A 16,366-nucleotide genomic window follows, 5' to 3' on the forward strand; every position below is an offset into this window, starting at 1 on the left:
GAATCCTGGAAGCTGGGCTGAAAAGAGCCTCACTGTACATAAATAGTGGGCTTTGCATACCACACTGGTAAGACCTGACACTGTGTTTAAAGGGGGAATTTGTCATACTGACAGAGTTATTAGTCATTTGCATCATACAGTAAAAATCTGACCTGCTCTTTTTTTCTGGCTTGACACATCTGACACCTCACTCTTGGAATCAGAAATTATGACAAAAAATTATCACAAAAGAAAGGGCAAATATCCAACATCAAAAGCAAATAACTGCTTGTAAAAATAATTCAACAAATAAATAAAAAGCTGCAGCTGCAATAATGTCAGTCGTGAAGGTTAACCTCAAACTATAGCATTCTGGTGGGCTTGCTCTGGTATTTGTTCAACCAGTATGCAGAGGCCTGGTGTTTCATACCATCATCTGTGACACTACACCACTGAGACATGATTCTCTACTTAAAAGCGTGTAATTTGCCCTGGTGTAACTCCACTGACTAGAAGGAAGCTAATTTTAAACTTATCCTGATACACAATGAGAAACAGGTTTTAAACCTCTAGCAAGCAAACTCATATGATTTATAATTGCAGCCTTTTTTCCAAATGAAATCTGAGAAAAAATTAGAAGAAGCTATCTATTATAACCAGCCATTTCTTTTCTGGGAATATGAGAAAGAGCTGAATGAACAAAGCCCAAGTTAATGCAAGCACTTATTTAGTGTAACTTTTAGACACATATTTCCTCACATCAATCATGGAAAACAGAATTTGAAAAGCATTGCCCAAAGAATAAAAACATATCTTTACTGTATATTTTATCTGTACTGTTACAATAGAGAAGAGTAGTAGCAGAGGAGAGAAGTAGCCTCCAAAACAAGCATGACATTCAGGTGCTGAGAATAAGCGCCGTGTAGATGTGTGCATATGAAGGCAAATCACATCCAGCTAGATTTTATGATGGGGCAAAACAGAAGCATTAAGCCTGAAATACTAAAATCTCAGTTACTGATACCTTTGCTAATATACACACCAGAGATCTAGACTGATTTGTTTGGGCATTAAGTAGAGCAACATTAAATTTACATCGATCCCCCTACAAAGGCCAAAAAACGTCTTGCTAGCTTCCACAGTGTCTTCACTTTTCCAAATACTCACAATATGAAAGACTGCCAAAGAAAGAAGAAATGATAATGCGCATCCATGTATTGTGACAAGCCTTATGTCTTTACAATCATTTCCTGAAAGGGTAAGCAAATTTTATTGCAGAAAAAGTGAACAATGTTACCCTGCAAGTTGCACAAAGTGCTTCATTATCTGAAGATAAAGTCAACTACTGCAGTAAGTATCAGATGCAGAACAAACACAGCCTGAACTTCAGCACAAGATACTGGTATGCTACACAGTTACTGTTTAACAGAAGGCCACGAAAAGGAAAGAACAAATTCATTTCAATTAAAACTCTCTTGAAATTCTATCTAAATAATCCCTCTAAAAATAAAAATTTAAATAATTTATATAACACACACATTTGCTTTGTCACACAGACCAAATGAGTCTGTATGCTGGTCCACAAGCCTCATTCTTCAGACCTACTAACTTTTTCTGGGGGAAATGGCTTTAGGGAAGGTAAATGCAGCCCAAACAGCTGAACACCTCTCACTCTGCAAATGGCCCAGGACAGAGCAGTCAAGAGTGATTGCTCTTTGCCTACACTCCATAGGTTAGAAGAGGGAAAAGGGCAAAGGTGCGTGCCTGTTTTGCATGCACAGCCGGGCACCGAGCTGCCAAGAGTGGTTTCTGCTGCTCCAGCTGGGTGGCCTTCGTTCTCATGCAAGGATTTCTAAACAGCACTGTCAATGTCAGACCACCTGAATTTGAAACCTGCACAACAGATTTGGTTTTAATTCCTACCTGGTAAAAATAAATCTTTTCGCATTTCTGCTCTGGCTTCTTCGGAGAAACATCGCTTTTTCAACCACTCAGCTTCATATTCACTTGTGTGTTCATCTGGCCAGGTAATAGATATCTTGCAACATAAAAACAGAAGACAATTAAGAATGAAAAATTCAAAATGTCTTCATGTAAACCAACTAAAAAACCCTTAGAAATTATAGAAAATGAAATATTTAAATTATAGTATCACAGTTAAACCTTCCCTGTAGCATAACAGCAAACAATTAATAAAACCCAACCTGAACATCATCCAAATTTTGATATCTTTTATAAATGATCGTTTTCCCATGACCACATGACCCGATTTCCTATCTTGGGCAGGCTGCTTTCACTGTGGGAGTTCTGCTTAGCAGAAAGTGTGGCATCACAGAACCTGGCACCTAGCACTGAGGAGAGCACTTTATTACAACTCAGAGGAGAGCAATAATATTTTTACAAGCTATTTGTGTTTCGGAAAAAGGGCAAGAAAAGACATGCAAAAGAGAAATGCTAGGGGATAAATCCCTCTCCTAGTTTTGAAATGTTTTCCCCCTTTCTAATAAATAGAAAAACAATTTCTTTTTCAATTACTGAAGAAAAGGGCAGAAAGCATATAGTTTTACTTGTCATGACCAAAAGAACTCAATGCAACCTGCCCAACTGAATTCTCAAGCCTGCTGCGTGGGTATCGATTCTCATTTCACTTAGTTCTGATCATTTATATTATGGTAAAACACCAATATCAGTTTAGGATTAGTGCTGTGCTTACACCAGTGCCTGAGTACAAACGGAAGCAGAAAACCCCTCTAGCAACAAACTTAATAATACATTTGCCCATTCAAAGTATGAATTTACACAGTATAGACAGACAATCAACTCAGGAGCCCAGAATTCCTAAATAAGCATCCTTAGCCTCCAAGCAAGCCATGCTCTTGCACTAATCAGCCTGTGCAAACGCTCTGCAGCTGAACACCTCAGCTGCAAAAGGGTTGACTGCTGTGCCTTTAAAATGTTTTAAACCTCTTTAACTGTAAAATGATGGATGTGGGTTTGCATTATCAAGGGAGCCATGTACTGCTTTTAGATAAACTTATAAAATCTGAACAGTAAATCAGGTTTCCATACATGACAGGAAAGATTAAAATTTGTATAAAGGGAAGTTCCTGTCCTGTCTTGCCCAGTAACCTCCCCTCTTTCAAGAGCAGATGTTAAAATAGGTATATGTATGTATGTATACACACATATATACATATTAGGCCAGTTCCAAATATTGGATTCAACTTCAGTTTGAGTGCTTGCTCCAACAAGATTAAGTAGAAATCTTTTACAGATTGGAAGATGAAGCATCAGCTAATAAAATGATGTTTTCTTTACAAATTAAGATCATCTTCACTTTCCCATTTGCCTGATTCGTGAGACATTTATTTCTAGAATATGGAGAAAAAGACATATATCAAAGTGAAATTAAAAGTGTGTGGAATGTCTGCTTTTTTTTCTTTTTATTATCTCCTGGTGATGAAGAAATGTACATCAGAATTAAAGAAGTGTAATTACATTCAAAAAAACAAAGACTGGGTTTCTGTGCCTAGTGCATGACTTTTATAAAGTGAAGTTTCATAAAAAGGTGAGAAGATCTGAATTCCTCAAATTACAATTACTCCTAAAAGGCAAATACGCAGTATGATTTATGGATCAAGGAGTTATGATTACAATATATCCTGTGATTGTCTCTAATTTACAGATTAACAAGTACCGTTAAACAAGTTTCACATAAAGCAAAATCAATTTTTATTAAATACCTTCTTTCTATCTGTCAAAGTGACATCCTTTACCACAATGTTAACATCTAGGTCCTCGAAAACCAATTTGCGCGCTTTGGCAGAGTGTAAGAAGCAGTCAGGGCACTGGCAGTTGTCTCTCAGCCAGACGCAAGGGAAACGGCTCTCACTTCCATCCTCCCAGTGAACACAGACAAAATGATTTTCCTCCAAAGCTTCCACCTTCTGTATTTTTGCTTTCATGTTGAGCGGCTGAGCTGTATGGCCCACTCGAGCGGTACGCTGGCAGCAATGCTGAGGGAGAGTGGCCCCTGGGACTGCACTCCTGCCCTTTGGTACTCGAAGCAGAGAGCGTGTACAGGCTTGTCGGACTTTGGCCCTTAACAGGACGCCAGCCACTGCCGTCCACATTTTGACTTTGATAAATTCCTCAGAGGAAGAAGGTTTTTGTGGAGTTCCTAAAACAGTGAAGAGCAGTTTATTACCAAAGAAACAGATACAACAGAAAGACAATTTTAAGATGATTCTACCCCTCTTCTCCCCATTTCTTCTTCTTATCTAAACCCTTAGAAATATTCATTATCTGTTGCTTACATTTTTTGAGGCACAGAGGGTCTATTCAGACCAATATATTCAAAAGTTCATTCAAAAGTCCTGCAGATTAGCAGAACTTCAATTTGACTCATCATCTTGGTGGTCTTTTATTTTGCAGTTAGTTCAAGACTTTTTGCATAAATGGTCTCATCAGAGACACCTCAAGCTGAGTTCCACAAATCAGAAGTCAGCAATACTACCAATCCTGTTTGAAAGCTACAGTTTCAAAATACACACACCTCAATTCCTGCAGTGGATACTATGGAAAAGAGATGACAGAATCCATTTCCCTGCAAGGAAAAGCTTTGTAAACATGAGTTCAGCTACAGGAACAGTTTGGTGAAAGCTCACTTCTCCTTACACAGATAGACTGCTTTCTATATACTATTGTATTTAAAGCTATCTGAAGTAACTGTATACTCTGCTGCAGAAAGATAATGCATTCCAACCTTAAATTGGAAGAGAAGTTCTGGTCTAATGCTTTTCTTATTTAGAAAAATACTTGGTCTCCCCTGAATCAATAAATCAATACATTTTTTTTTAATAGACTGTTTAACCATTTCAAAGTTTGCGTATTTATTTCTAATTTGAAAAGTGTATTTTTCTGTTGTATTTGTTTTCAAATCCAGGTGGCAAAATATTGATGTCCTGCTAGGACAGAAGTCTCCCTGTGCAGCCTTTGCACAGGGAGAACCTCATTCATGTCAGTATTTTGACTCACTACCTGCAGCAGTTTACTGAAGGTTTTTGATTTTTTTCCTTTGCCCTCTCCAAGAACTGCATGTTATAGGACCCCTGGGTCTCCTCTTAGTTTTATTTCATTTGATTGAACTGAGCAAAGCAGAATACTGATTTTTTCTTTCTTTTGTTTGGACACTGTCCCATCAGAAACCATAAATTAACAACATTTACTTACAATGCATCCAAGGAACAGCTACAGCTGTATGCATGCAGACTTTAATCCAAAAAAATGTGTTCATATCCAAATTGAGTATATTTCCTAATACACATATACATATTATTTCCAAAGCATTATTCAATACCACAATTGTCCTGCTAACTGTAAAAATATTAACACCACAAGACTGGCTGCAGTTTCCTTCTGAGATTCCTTGGATGAAATTTTACTATGTATGACTGTGAAAACATGGTATGCTTTACAGTTTTTTTAATCACAGGATAATAGGATACTTGATCTAATCTCTCTGAAACAAGGCTATTCAGCAAGTACTGGAACACAATGAGGGTTTCCAATATTCTGAAACTTTAGAAGATCTGGTTTCCAAATAAAAATGAAAAACAGTAATGAGACCATTTTAACATACTGTAAATTTGTGGTATGTCTGTACTTTTTCCAGGATAGTTCTATTCAAGGCAGTGGATTATTTGATGACACTGGGACAGATCCAAAAATGCACTTAAGCAACCAAAATATAGTTTAGATGAAACCGAGACAACTACAACGCAGGACTGCAAGCCACAAAACAACTGTCTAATCATTTAGGCAACTGAGAACCTGTTGACATTTGTGCTTCTGCCTGAAAAGTTATCTGAACCCCTAAAAAGCTAGTACTGCCCAAGTCCAAAGTCAGCACCATGCTGACAGAAGCGAGTATCCTCACGCATCTCTCTTATCCAGTCCAGGTGTACACCAGAAAGCTTTGCAAGGCACAGCTGGGTAAGCACGACCAGAATATTCCTGACACCGGGACAATACTGAATTCAGCACAAAACATGGCACTCAAAGTTACTTTCATTTAAGAACCCAGCTAGAAAGTGTATGAGCAACCCAAATACCAGGATTCATTCATTTCATCTTTCAGTTTATACAGAATTCAAGGGCAGAACACTCTTCCCCCAAACCACTCACCCAGCTCCTTTGTGGATATGGATACATTTCTCTGTATGCTAAATATAAGTAGGTACTTGTTTACATATTTGTTTAAGACAAGACCACGAGAACCAGCTTTTGCTTTTGAAGTTTAAGGTCATCAGAAAGTTCTGGTCTACTGGAAAGGGCAGGGGTAATTCTGAGAATTTCATCATTTTGGCCGCATAGTACATCCATGCAAGTAGTTCATTATGTAGCTCACCGATAACGTAGTTCATATATCCACTAGGTAGTTCAGATACTGCTTTTGCTCACTGTTTTCTCTGGATGCTTCATGGGCAGAAAGGAAAATGGGGACCAGGCTCCCCCTGTGCCTCAACACTTTCTGATTTCTTTTTGACAATCTGTTTCCAGTGGTGACTAATTCAACAGCAAATCCCTTCACAAAGGTTGTTATTTTGAGCTGTGAAGGAAACTACCTCTCCTTCCATACAGTCTTCCTTGCAATCTCACCTTATTCTCTACAGTTAACTGGAAAGAGAAGCTGAAGATCTTGCCGTAAGGATGAAAGATACACAAATATATCTTGAGCTGCCATTATAGACCTCCTAAGAAATCACAGATTCCTTATTTGATTCATGATACACAATAAATATTATGAACCTGTACCTCATTTCAGTTAAGTTTCTCGCCAAATATTTTAAATATTACTCACATGTTTAGTCTTCAACCTGCTAACCCACTAAATCACTTTCACCAGTGAAGTCTCAAAATACTTTGAAGGAAGTTTGGGACTTCTTATTTGGCTTACAGCCATCCTTCTAACACTGTCATAAGTATCTGATGGTGCTCCCCCATTCAGTTATGTTAACACAGATTTGATTGTACCTTTCTTCCACGTCAATCAACACATCCACACTTTTTTTTCTGCCAGAGGGTCTTATCCTGCTTATCCCAGGACAATTTTCGAACAGCCTAGAGAGAACAAAAACCCCTTGTTTCTACCAGCTCAGCTCCATATATATTCTAGTACTTTAGAGGACAGTATGCCAAAGTCAGGCTTTCACAAAAGACTTCTGAACAGGCAAAGCAAGGCTCTTCTCCTTGTATCTTCAGCATGGAGTTACAAGTACCTGGATGTTATACATGAGCTTGTTTATTATATATCTTTCTTTCTTCTTTTTTTTTTTTTTTTTGAAATGACAAAGCAAGGGACAGGAAAAAAAATAAGCCTTTACTTTCTGAATATCTTTTAGGGAAGATTCATCACCATGTTTAAAGTCTTATCTGAAGCTTGGCAGATTCAAACAGCTTCTAGGCTTCTTGTATTTTACCATTCAATTAAGAAATCAGAACTTGTTTCTAAAAGACTTCTTTTAGCACTGCTGCTAATCAATGGCCTAACAGAAAATCACATGAGAAATTTTTTATGGCAAGAAATTAAGGTGAGTCTATTGTGTTCCTGTCATTGATATTGCTTAAGTGGTATCTGTTCATATGGTAATGGATAACTCAGTCACACAAAATGCACAGCAAGAAGACTCCCTTTTAAACAGGTGACAGTAATTTTTTAAACTTCTTTGAAACAAAGGGTCAGCCTAAAAAAAGGTGTGACCAATTCTGACAGAATTTCTAGATTAAAAAGAATAATAAGACTTCTGGAAGTTACTGAGGTACACACAATTTTTGCTACAATGGGGAAGGCTGTAAGCTAAATGTGAATTTCCAACTTTGATTAGATGTGAGAAGCATGTACAGCAGGGTTTATCTCACCTAACTTTGGACACATACAACAGTCATCTACATTTGAATATCATCTTCTAATTAACAGCACCACTTCTAATTAACAGCAAGAAAGAGGCACATTTAGATCACAATTTATCTGACCTTTTCAGGAGCCTGCTTTAGGACGAGATGAACCAAACTTTCATTTCTATTCACTAACCACAAAGAGAGCCTCAACAATTAGCTCCGAAGTGGGTGTTACACTGTTGATGGTTACGTTCAGCAAGACTACTTTTCATGGCTTGTATTTTTTGAGTTACTGATGCTTCTGTTCACAGACTGCTGTTGCTATGTACAATTCACATTTCCTATGCTCTATATGGCTGGGAGAATCTTGGATGGTAGCAGCCTTAAAGCTTTTTCTACTTGCTACTAAAGTTACACTGCTGTCAGCGTTGCCCTCACTCCAAGAGGCTTCAGTTTTCAGTGTCAATCTAACCTATTGTTAATCACAAAGAACTCTCTCAAAATACTGCCAGTCCTGATTGCTAGACTCTGAAACAGCCACCACATCGACTCAGAGAGAGGGGAGGATCTGTTTCACAGACCACAGCAGAAGCCTTTGATATGTTTAGGATAGGAAACAATTTTCCTGGATAATTTGCGGTATCAAGAAAAATCATGATATGTGGCTTTACTGATATGCAGATCTACTTTGTCTACTGTTAGTTTTCCACAAGACTCCAGACCTATTCAGACCTTTTGTTTGTGTCTATTTATTGAAGTCAATGGAATTGTACCTGTGTAATACTGTTAATTAGGGCAGAATCAGGTGCTTCAATTCCAGAATTACTTTGCTAGTTATGCAAGAGGAATCTCTGAAGAGTATAGCAAAAAGATTTCCCTGTGGTGAAGTTAAGCATTTGCCCTTTAAATGTTCAGCAGTTTTTGTATTAAACTTCTGTTTCTGTCTTCATTGTAAAGCAGTTGTTTGGGTTAACCACCTACAGAGAAAAATCTTGCAATAATAAAAAGGCCGTTTATTGGTTTCCTTGAGTTAGTCATATCGTGGTGTCATTTTTAAAAACAAAACCCAGATGACAATATTTAAAAATATCTGCTACAGCACATCCTCTTGATGTTATTCTTCTAAGATACATAAATTAAATAGTTCTGTAAGCCCAGTTTTTGTCCCCCTCAAAAAGCTTCATAGCAGAAAATTTTCCCTTCAGTAAAATTACTTCCCATCTGCATTGGTGCTAGTGTGTTCTGAATGGAGTTCTCCACAAAGGCAACCTAGCATGTCTTTACAGGATGACTCCGGACACAAGGCAGTTTGTACCAACTGGGGATTTCTCATGATTCCTAACACTGTGCTCAACCTTCCCAGCTGGGCCAGCCGCTTACCTTGGTTTGTGTCAGGTGAGCGTCACGCACTGCGAGTCCCTCTTTTTCACATCCTGTGCAAGACCTGGACGGTCAGTCTACTGCAAGTTTTACTGCAGTGCACAGTAACTCTGATGCTTCCAGGGAATGCCAAGCACCCTGTGTGCTGCACACCCGCACCACGCATGGTGGCCCTGAAGTGCCAGGCTCCCCAGGCCTGCACTGCACAGGGCAGCACTGTAGGCAAATCCTCCAGTGCTCCAAAACTGCACGGAGGAAGAGGGTAACTAACAGTTTGTGCTTGAACAATAAAGGCAGGCTGTTACTGGCTGTTACTGGCATTCCTCTTTCCTGGAGCAATAAATGACAGAATATGTAAGGCCAAGAACTATCCCTGAGGCAGCACTAGCAAGCTCCTAGCTGCTACGTATACAAGAAGCCCCTGCTTGATAGCCCAGCCTATTTCCAGGGCGCTGCACAGAAGGAAATCTGCAGACTGGGTGGATTTGTCTGGAAACTGTATGTTATACCTGATTTCTAATTCAGTGATTTTTCTTCATACTGAACGCATACAGGACATTAAGGTGCACCTGCAAATGACAGTGAAGAACTCAGACAGTTCATATTGGTATCTTCAGAAAATCTTGCAATTGTTCACTCACAAATACTGCACAAAAGTACAGTATTGATACTACTAACATCATGTCTCAAAAAACCTGGAGTACAAGACACAAAGCAAGTTGCTGGTAAAGAAAGACAAATCCAAACTCCTGGCGCTGATCATTCCCAGGCCATGCTGTAGAAATGGGAAGATCATGTTTCTTTTTCTAGCAAGCTATTGTAGATGCTTAATGGAATCAATCACACAACATCTGCACTATCTTAACATGTTCAGAATAGTTTTTTTCAATTCTTGACAGTTGTTTACAGATTTGCATTTTTTTTTTTCATTTTTACAATAAAAGTAGAATGAAAGTCTCACATCAGTGTAAGTTAAAAGCAAAAGTTCCAGAGGCTTTTATCCCTTTCTCCCTCAAATTTTTCAGGCAGATCCTTCTCCATGTGATATTATTTTACACTTGAAATTGCATTCTGTATTAAACTAAAAGCAGAACTCACTGGTTCAAATAAAGTTACTTGCATGCTAATAACTATCATCAAATTGATTTTCTGATAACTCAGAAAAATGCAAAACAACCTCCCTGCATCACAGCTCTCTGCTTTTATTTTCTCTGACCTGCAGCTATCTGCATCAACTTAGAAGCCACAGTTCTGCTCTCTGTTCTCATACATCAGGTTTGCATAGTTTAAAACAGATGCTACCAAGAGCTCTGATGATTCACGCTGTCCCATGTGAAAGCAGTCGCAAGCCCAAGGTTCTTCTGTTCCCATTGCTCATTATTGACACACGGTCTTCCACAGCGTGACAATGGCCAGCCTGTATGCTGACAGACAATTATGCTTTAAGGTAATCACCATCATCTGGTGGACCACACTTTCAGACTGCCCCCAACCTCTGGTTAGAAAATAATGATGTTCCCTACTCTCTCAATAATCCCTCTCCTTCAGCCTCCTCCACCTTCCTCCTGCAATATATCATACACCCTCCCCTGCCTGTCAACATCAGCAGCACATTTGTTAGTTTTACATGCACAATAACTTAAAAGTGAATTCTGATTAATGGTACTTTAAGACAGGATAGTTTGGACAACATGTACTCTCTTCACACATGGTTAAGAAGCTGCAGAGAAATGAAGAGTTTAATTATTGCATCATACTCAAGTTTTAGCCATGCCTAAAAAAAACAATTTGCTGTGCCAGAAGCTGGTCAATTTAAACAGGAGGATATACTGGAATTTTAACACCACTGTCAGCCATACTGGGACCCTGGATACAGAAAAATTTCAGAAAACTCTAGGAAGAGCCTGAATTGGGCTCAGCTTGAACTGAGAATTTCTATCTTTTAAGTTTTGCCTGAGTATAATATATAAACATTAATTTCAATATATAAAGTAATTATATAAAATACAATCAAACTTCAGAAAAGGAATAGTGTGCATACTTTCTCTGATTGCAAGGCTAAATCACCTCCTCCTGCCTATAAGAATACCAACAAGTCTCTGCAGGGCAACATTTCTTCGAGGTTGTTATCTCAGGTTACGACAAAAAATACAGAAGCAAACATGCACTATAAAGGAAAAGAAGCTGTTTATATTTATGTTATTACTTCATGTCTGCATAGTGCTATATATAACGGACCACAAAGAGATATTGCTTTGAAGAATTACTATTTGAGAGGCTTCAATTACATTGCAACTTTCAATCTTTAATAATACAGCATAAATAAGGTATATGACAAGAAAGCTCATTTATACAAGTAACTTCTCAAAACTAGACAGGAATACAAATGTATTACATTTGTATTTGTGCAAATGTAATACAACACGTTCCTCCGAAAGAAAAATTATCACTGGCTTTGTGGGCTTAAATGAGGAAGCCAGACCTGCTGATTGCTTACTCCTCATCCACAATCACAGGTGGGATACTGAAGCGTGATCCTTAAAATGCTGGAGGCCGTAACACACACACAAAGCGAGTTTTAGGTTTTATTTAAACACGCCGTAGCTGTTGCTCTTGCACTAGTCTCGGAGAGGCTTTGCGGGGCACTACTTCACCGAGCACGGCCTGCGGGCGAGCCGCCGCCGCGGCCCAGACGGGCGCGGGGAGAAAGCGGCACGCAGGCGGCGCCACGCGTCCGCCCCCGGCACACGGCGCCCGTCACGGGAGGCGCGGAGCTCCCTCGCCTTTTAAAGGAGCCCCTTGACTCTGCAGCCCATAGTGCTCTCAGCGGCCGCGGGGAGCGCTGAAGCGAGCGCCAGGCCCCCAGGATCGAAGGGACGAGACTCCCGCGGCCCCGAGTAACGCGCGGCTGCAAGCAGCGCTGCGCCCCTTCCCGGCGCCGCCGCGCTCCGCCGCCAGCGGCCGCCCCCCACCCCCGGCAGCCCCGCCGGGCCCGGCGCCCCTTACCTGCCCGCCCGGGCGCCTCCCCCGCCCGGGCGCCGGCGCCACCACTGCCGCTGGGGGGCGGCCGCTGCCCGGCGCGGCCGTTGGCGACGGCCGTTGGCGGCCTCGCGGGGGGTGTCGGGAACAAGCCCCAGTGCTTCAGGCAGTGACAGGCAGACGCTGCGGTAGTAGCAGGAGTAAAGTGACGGGCAGCCGTAACAGACAGTGCGCTGCCGTGCTCATGCCTGCCCCTAAAATGGGATTCAGCTGTATATTACTCAAGCCAGATAACTAGGCTTGTGGAAATACATGCGTTTTCATATAAATGAATCAGCTTCCTCTGAAGAGTTATCCCACTTAGTATTTCCCCCTTGTCCGGCATAACATCGTTTTGTGCAGGGAGTCCCCCGGGCAGCAGCGAGCACCTCGCGCTGCAAGAGGACATACAGCCGAAGTGGGGGGCCCGCCGTGGCTCCCCGTTAGCCTTCCTGAACGGCTCTGACGGGTCTCAGGAGGAGACCTGGCCTCCCTCCGTACGCCTCGGAGGCCTCCCAGGAGCAGGGCGCTTTTCGGCGAACCCCTGTGCTGCGGTGCAGCGAGTTGCAGAGCCAGGGCCCTGCGCTCGCTGCGGGAAGGGGCCTCGCGAGGAGGCGTCCAAAACTTGGGGAACTGGGGCGCAGCTGCGCCGGTCAGACAGCAGATTTCTGTCCCTTGCTGGCAATAGGCTACGCGTTCGCAAGCAGCCGAGATTCACAATCAATTCGGTTCTCAGGTTTCTTTAAAGCTAAGAGGGAATCTTCCAATTTTTACATCCCTTGCATAGCACATCTGATAAAATGAACTCGATAAACTCCTAGTTACCACTGAATTGACCCAATAGCTTGTCTGAGGTATCATTTTCAAAAAGGCATCCAGCCTTGATTTGAAGATATGAGGTGGAAAAAGCCATCATTTCCCATACTTTCTTTTCCCTTTTATGTAATAAATACTTTTCAACCATTTCAAAACCACTTATTTGGGTGAGAAGATAAGATGCAGAGCTAAATCCAGCTAAGAAACCCCTGCAGAAGCATGGGCCCAAAGCAAGGACTCAGAAGAAACTTGCCACCAGGTGCTCTGGCTGTCCTCATCCGATGTGAGGAGTTACCTGCCCTTACAGCAGAAGCAGAGGGAGGGAGGGAGGGAGGGAGGGAGAGAGAGAGAGAGAGAGAGAAACCCCAAACAAACAAAAAAACCCCACCCACACACCAACCCCAAGCCGTGCTCTTCATGCCAGTCTAGACTACAGTAAACATCACTGAATACCAAAAATGGTCTTTACAGGCAAGATTTGCTGCGCCTACGGCCAAACACAGCCTATATTGTGGAATAAAACATCTCTGGTGTTTCAGATGGAGTGGCCTTTGCCCGCACCCTCTGAATTAATGTTGCAGATGAATTTACTGTCAAACAAATCTCTTGTGAGCAGTAAGCCTCAGACAGTTGAGCTTCCTGGGAATAAATTTAAAAATAGCATTAACATACCTGCCTTATTTACTGCCAAGTATCTCTGGCTGGCAAATATTTTAATGCTGATTTATTTGAACAGTGTGTTTCTTGTGGTTGAAGGGAGAGAGGTTCTAAAAGATAGAACTAGGGCTCACATGTAACTGAAGGCAGTGGTGGAAAATAGCACTTACCAGCTTTCAGCTGTAGTGGCCTGTGCTGGTATTCAAGTTCTCAGTTATTACTGGACTGGTATCCCCACCTGCTCCAGTATACATGAGCTGGCAGCATGATTGAAGAAGAGCTGAACTAAAAAGGAAAAGGAAAACTGTTAATTTCTTATGTATGGATAATTTCTCCTAATTGTCACATGGGAGCTTCCTGCCAGCTATGGAAGATGTACCTGTTTCACTGGATACTCAGTGTCCATACGGTGGTCTACAAAGCATTTAGAAAATTGCTGGTGCCTCAGTATAATCAGTAAAGGAAAACCTTGGACATAAACCTTGTCAAACGAGCACTTTTCACGAATGGTAAAACATTCACAAAGATGAATTTTGGCTATTTTGATGGAAACGCTACATGCAGAATTGAAGACATTAAATAACTGCTTATAGACTGTGTCTCTTAAAGCATTTTGGCAGTTAGAAAGAACTAAGGTCGATTTATGACTTATGGGAAATTAAATATTTTTGTTGGTAGTTATCATCCAACCTCTTCAATGAAAAAAAATCTCTGTGTGTTAAAACAGTGCTGTAATACATGAAATTGGATGCATTACTTACTTTTAAGGCAAGAGTGGTAGGACTTGGTTGCTTTAAAATTATGTCCCAAATCCATTTTCCACTCTTTTCCTCTCATGTTCTTGCCTTGCTTTTTTCTCTAAGAAACACATATTCTTGGTTTTCATGGCTGTCTTCCTCGTTGTTCTTTTTAATAAGTTTCTAACATAAACCTTCCCCCCCCCCCCATTTAAACTACATTATTCGAAATCAGAAGCCTGAAAATTCTAAATGATTTTCAACATTTGGCAGATTGGATGTCTGGCAGATAACTGGACCCATTCTGTACATGCTGTTTACAAACATTGCTTTATTTGGACAAAAGTTTTATCATGAAAATCATTCCAGAATTTTCATGACTCTACAAAAAAAGTAGAGAATTCTGTACCTGCAGATATTTTATAATGTTGTAACTATTATGTGCATTATACCATATGTCAGTCACTAATCTACAAATAGTAAAACTTAGGAAAGAGCGATCTGAACATCTGCCTATGCTGAATGTAGATTGTTGCTTGAGAAGACACACTTTTTATTTCCTGTCTCTTGTGCTGTTGGCCATGCAACCTATTACACTGACACTAGATTCCTGAATTATTTTTGCTTCATTTTCTTTTATATGTAGTGAACGTGCTATTAAATGCATATGGGCTGACATAAAGCATTTTATATTGTGTATGTTTATAAATAATATCTTACATGTTCCTAATTTTACTAATTAACAGTAGAAGGATTTCAAATAAAGTTGCATCTAAATAGCATGTTTAAAAGTTTTAAAATGAGTAAAATCTTTTATTGACATGAACTAAGTATATAGGTATACATAGATATGGCCACAACCTTATCAGGCTCGAAAACAAAACAAAACCAGAAGAGATTTTGGTTAGACCTTAGGAAAAAAGGCTGTATGTAGACCAAGAATGGAGAATTTTTGAAGCCAAGAGGGGAATGTTTTGAGATATTATAAACATAATAAGCAGAGTGTGAGAACTGAAATGGTCACTGGTCTAATTCTGTAACAGGAACGCTCCAAAGTATTTGCAGGACCTGGTCTTTATTTTTGTAAGGGGTGTTACATAATACGCAAGTGGAAAAGTATCCTATCCAAGTGGAAATAAAAGCAAACTGCCTTCAAGATTACATAATAACTCAGCAAAATATGACTCATTTTGTACTTTTTGCTGAGTATCTATAAAAGAAAGAATTTTACAAGAGGTGTGTCATAAATACTGTATAATGAAAATCTGGAATTCATTTATTTTACAGTACATTTACATGTCTTTTTACTGTCACAATATCAATTTACAGAATCCTGTAGTGCAAGATTAGCTTACTTATTCCCTTTGGGCTTGATTCTGTCTCTCTCATTCATATGGGGAAAATATAGTAGGTGTAATGCTGTAGGTTTCCGTAAGCCTACTAGTCTATGGAGTAAGTTAGTATCAAATAAATTTAGGGTTGTCAGCAATTAGTAGGTAAAGGGCATTGCAAAATTTAAAGTCACAGGCTGACAAACAAACAGCAGAAGAAGGAGAATGTACTTAGAAGGCAAACTTTTTGGGGGGGTCCAGTAAATTTGTTACTCTGACAACTGTAAAATGAACTGGACTATTATTCGCAATTGAGTTAGACATACCAACAATAATGATGCTTTTCTGGTCTCGTTAGCTTCAGCTCCACACAGGTGCTGTTGAGGAAATACAAGCAGCAACTTAGAGAGGGCCTGAGACCTAATGGAAAGTCTTCAGGGGCAAGAAGGCAAAAGCAGAAAAGGCACCAGGGTAGGGTGGTGGAGCCAGGTGCAAGGGGAGCTGCAGCAGGGCCCGGGAGACATGACAGAAGGAGAAGGCAGAGGCAGC

At 40.4% G+C, this 16,366-nt stretch overlaps 1 protein-coding gene across 6 annotated transcripts in view; it reads right to left on the reverse strand.

Annotated features, from left to right (window-relative positions):
* Window positions 1–16,366, reverse strand: part of BBOX1 (gamma-butyrobetaine hydroxylase 1) — a 94,498-nt gene that overhangs the window by 33,744 nt on the left and 44,388 nt on the right. For 4 of the 6 annotated variants that reach the window (XM_067296233.1, XM_067296232.1, XM_013959379.2 and 1 more), the window contains 4 exons: window positions 16,144–16,194; window positions 13,920–14,034; window positions 3,723–4,159; window positions 1,903–2,017 (listed from right to left, as the gene is read on the reverse strand). In XM_067296233.1, coding sequence (XP_067152334.1) covers window positions 1,903–2,017; window positions 3,723–4,112 — 505 coding nt within the window. In that variant the 5' untranslated portion in view covers window positions 4,113–4,159; window positions 13,920–14,034; window positions 16,144–16,194. Of the gene's footprint in view, window positions 1–1,902; window positions 2,018–3,722; window positions 4,160–12,264; window positions 12,278–13,919; window positions 14,035–16,143; window positions 16,195–16,366 lie in introns of those variants that run through there. The other 2 variants (XM_067296234.1, XM_067296235.1) reach the window with 2 other exon arrangements.

This window comes from Apteryx mantelli, chromosome 4 (genome assembly GCF_036417845.1).
Source record: "Apteryx mantelli isolate bAptMan1 chromosome 4, bAptMan1.hap1, whole genome shotgun sequence".
Lineage (NCBI taxonomy): Eukaryota > Metazoa > Chordata > Aves > Apterygiformes > Apterygidae > Apteryx > Apteryx mantelli.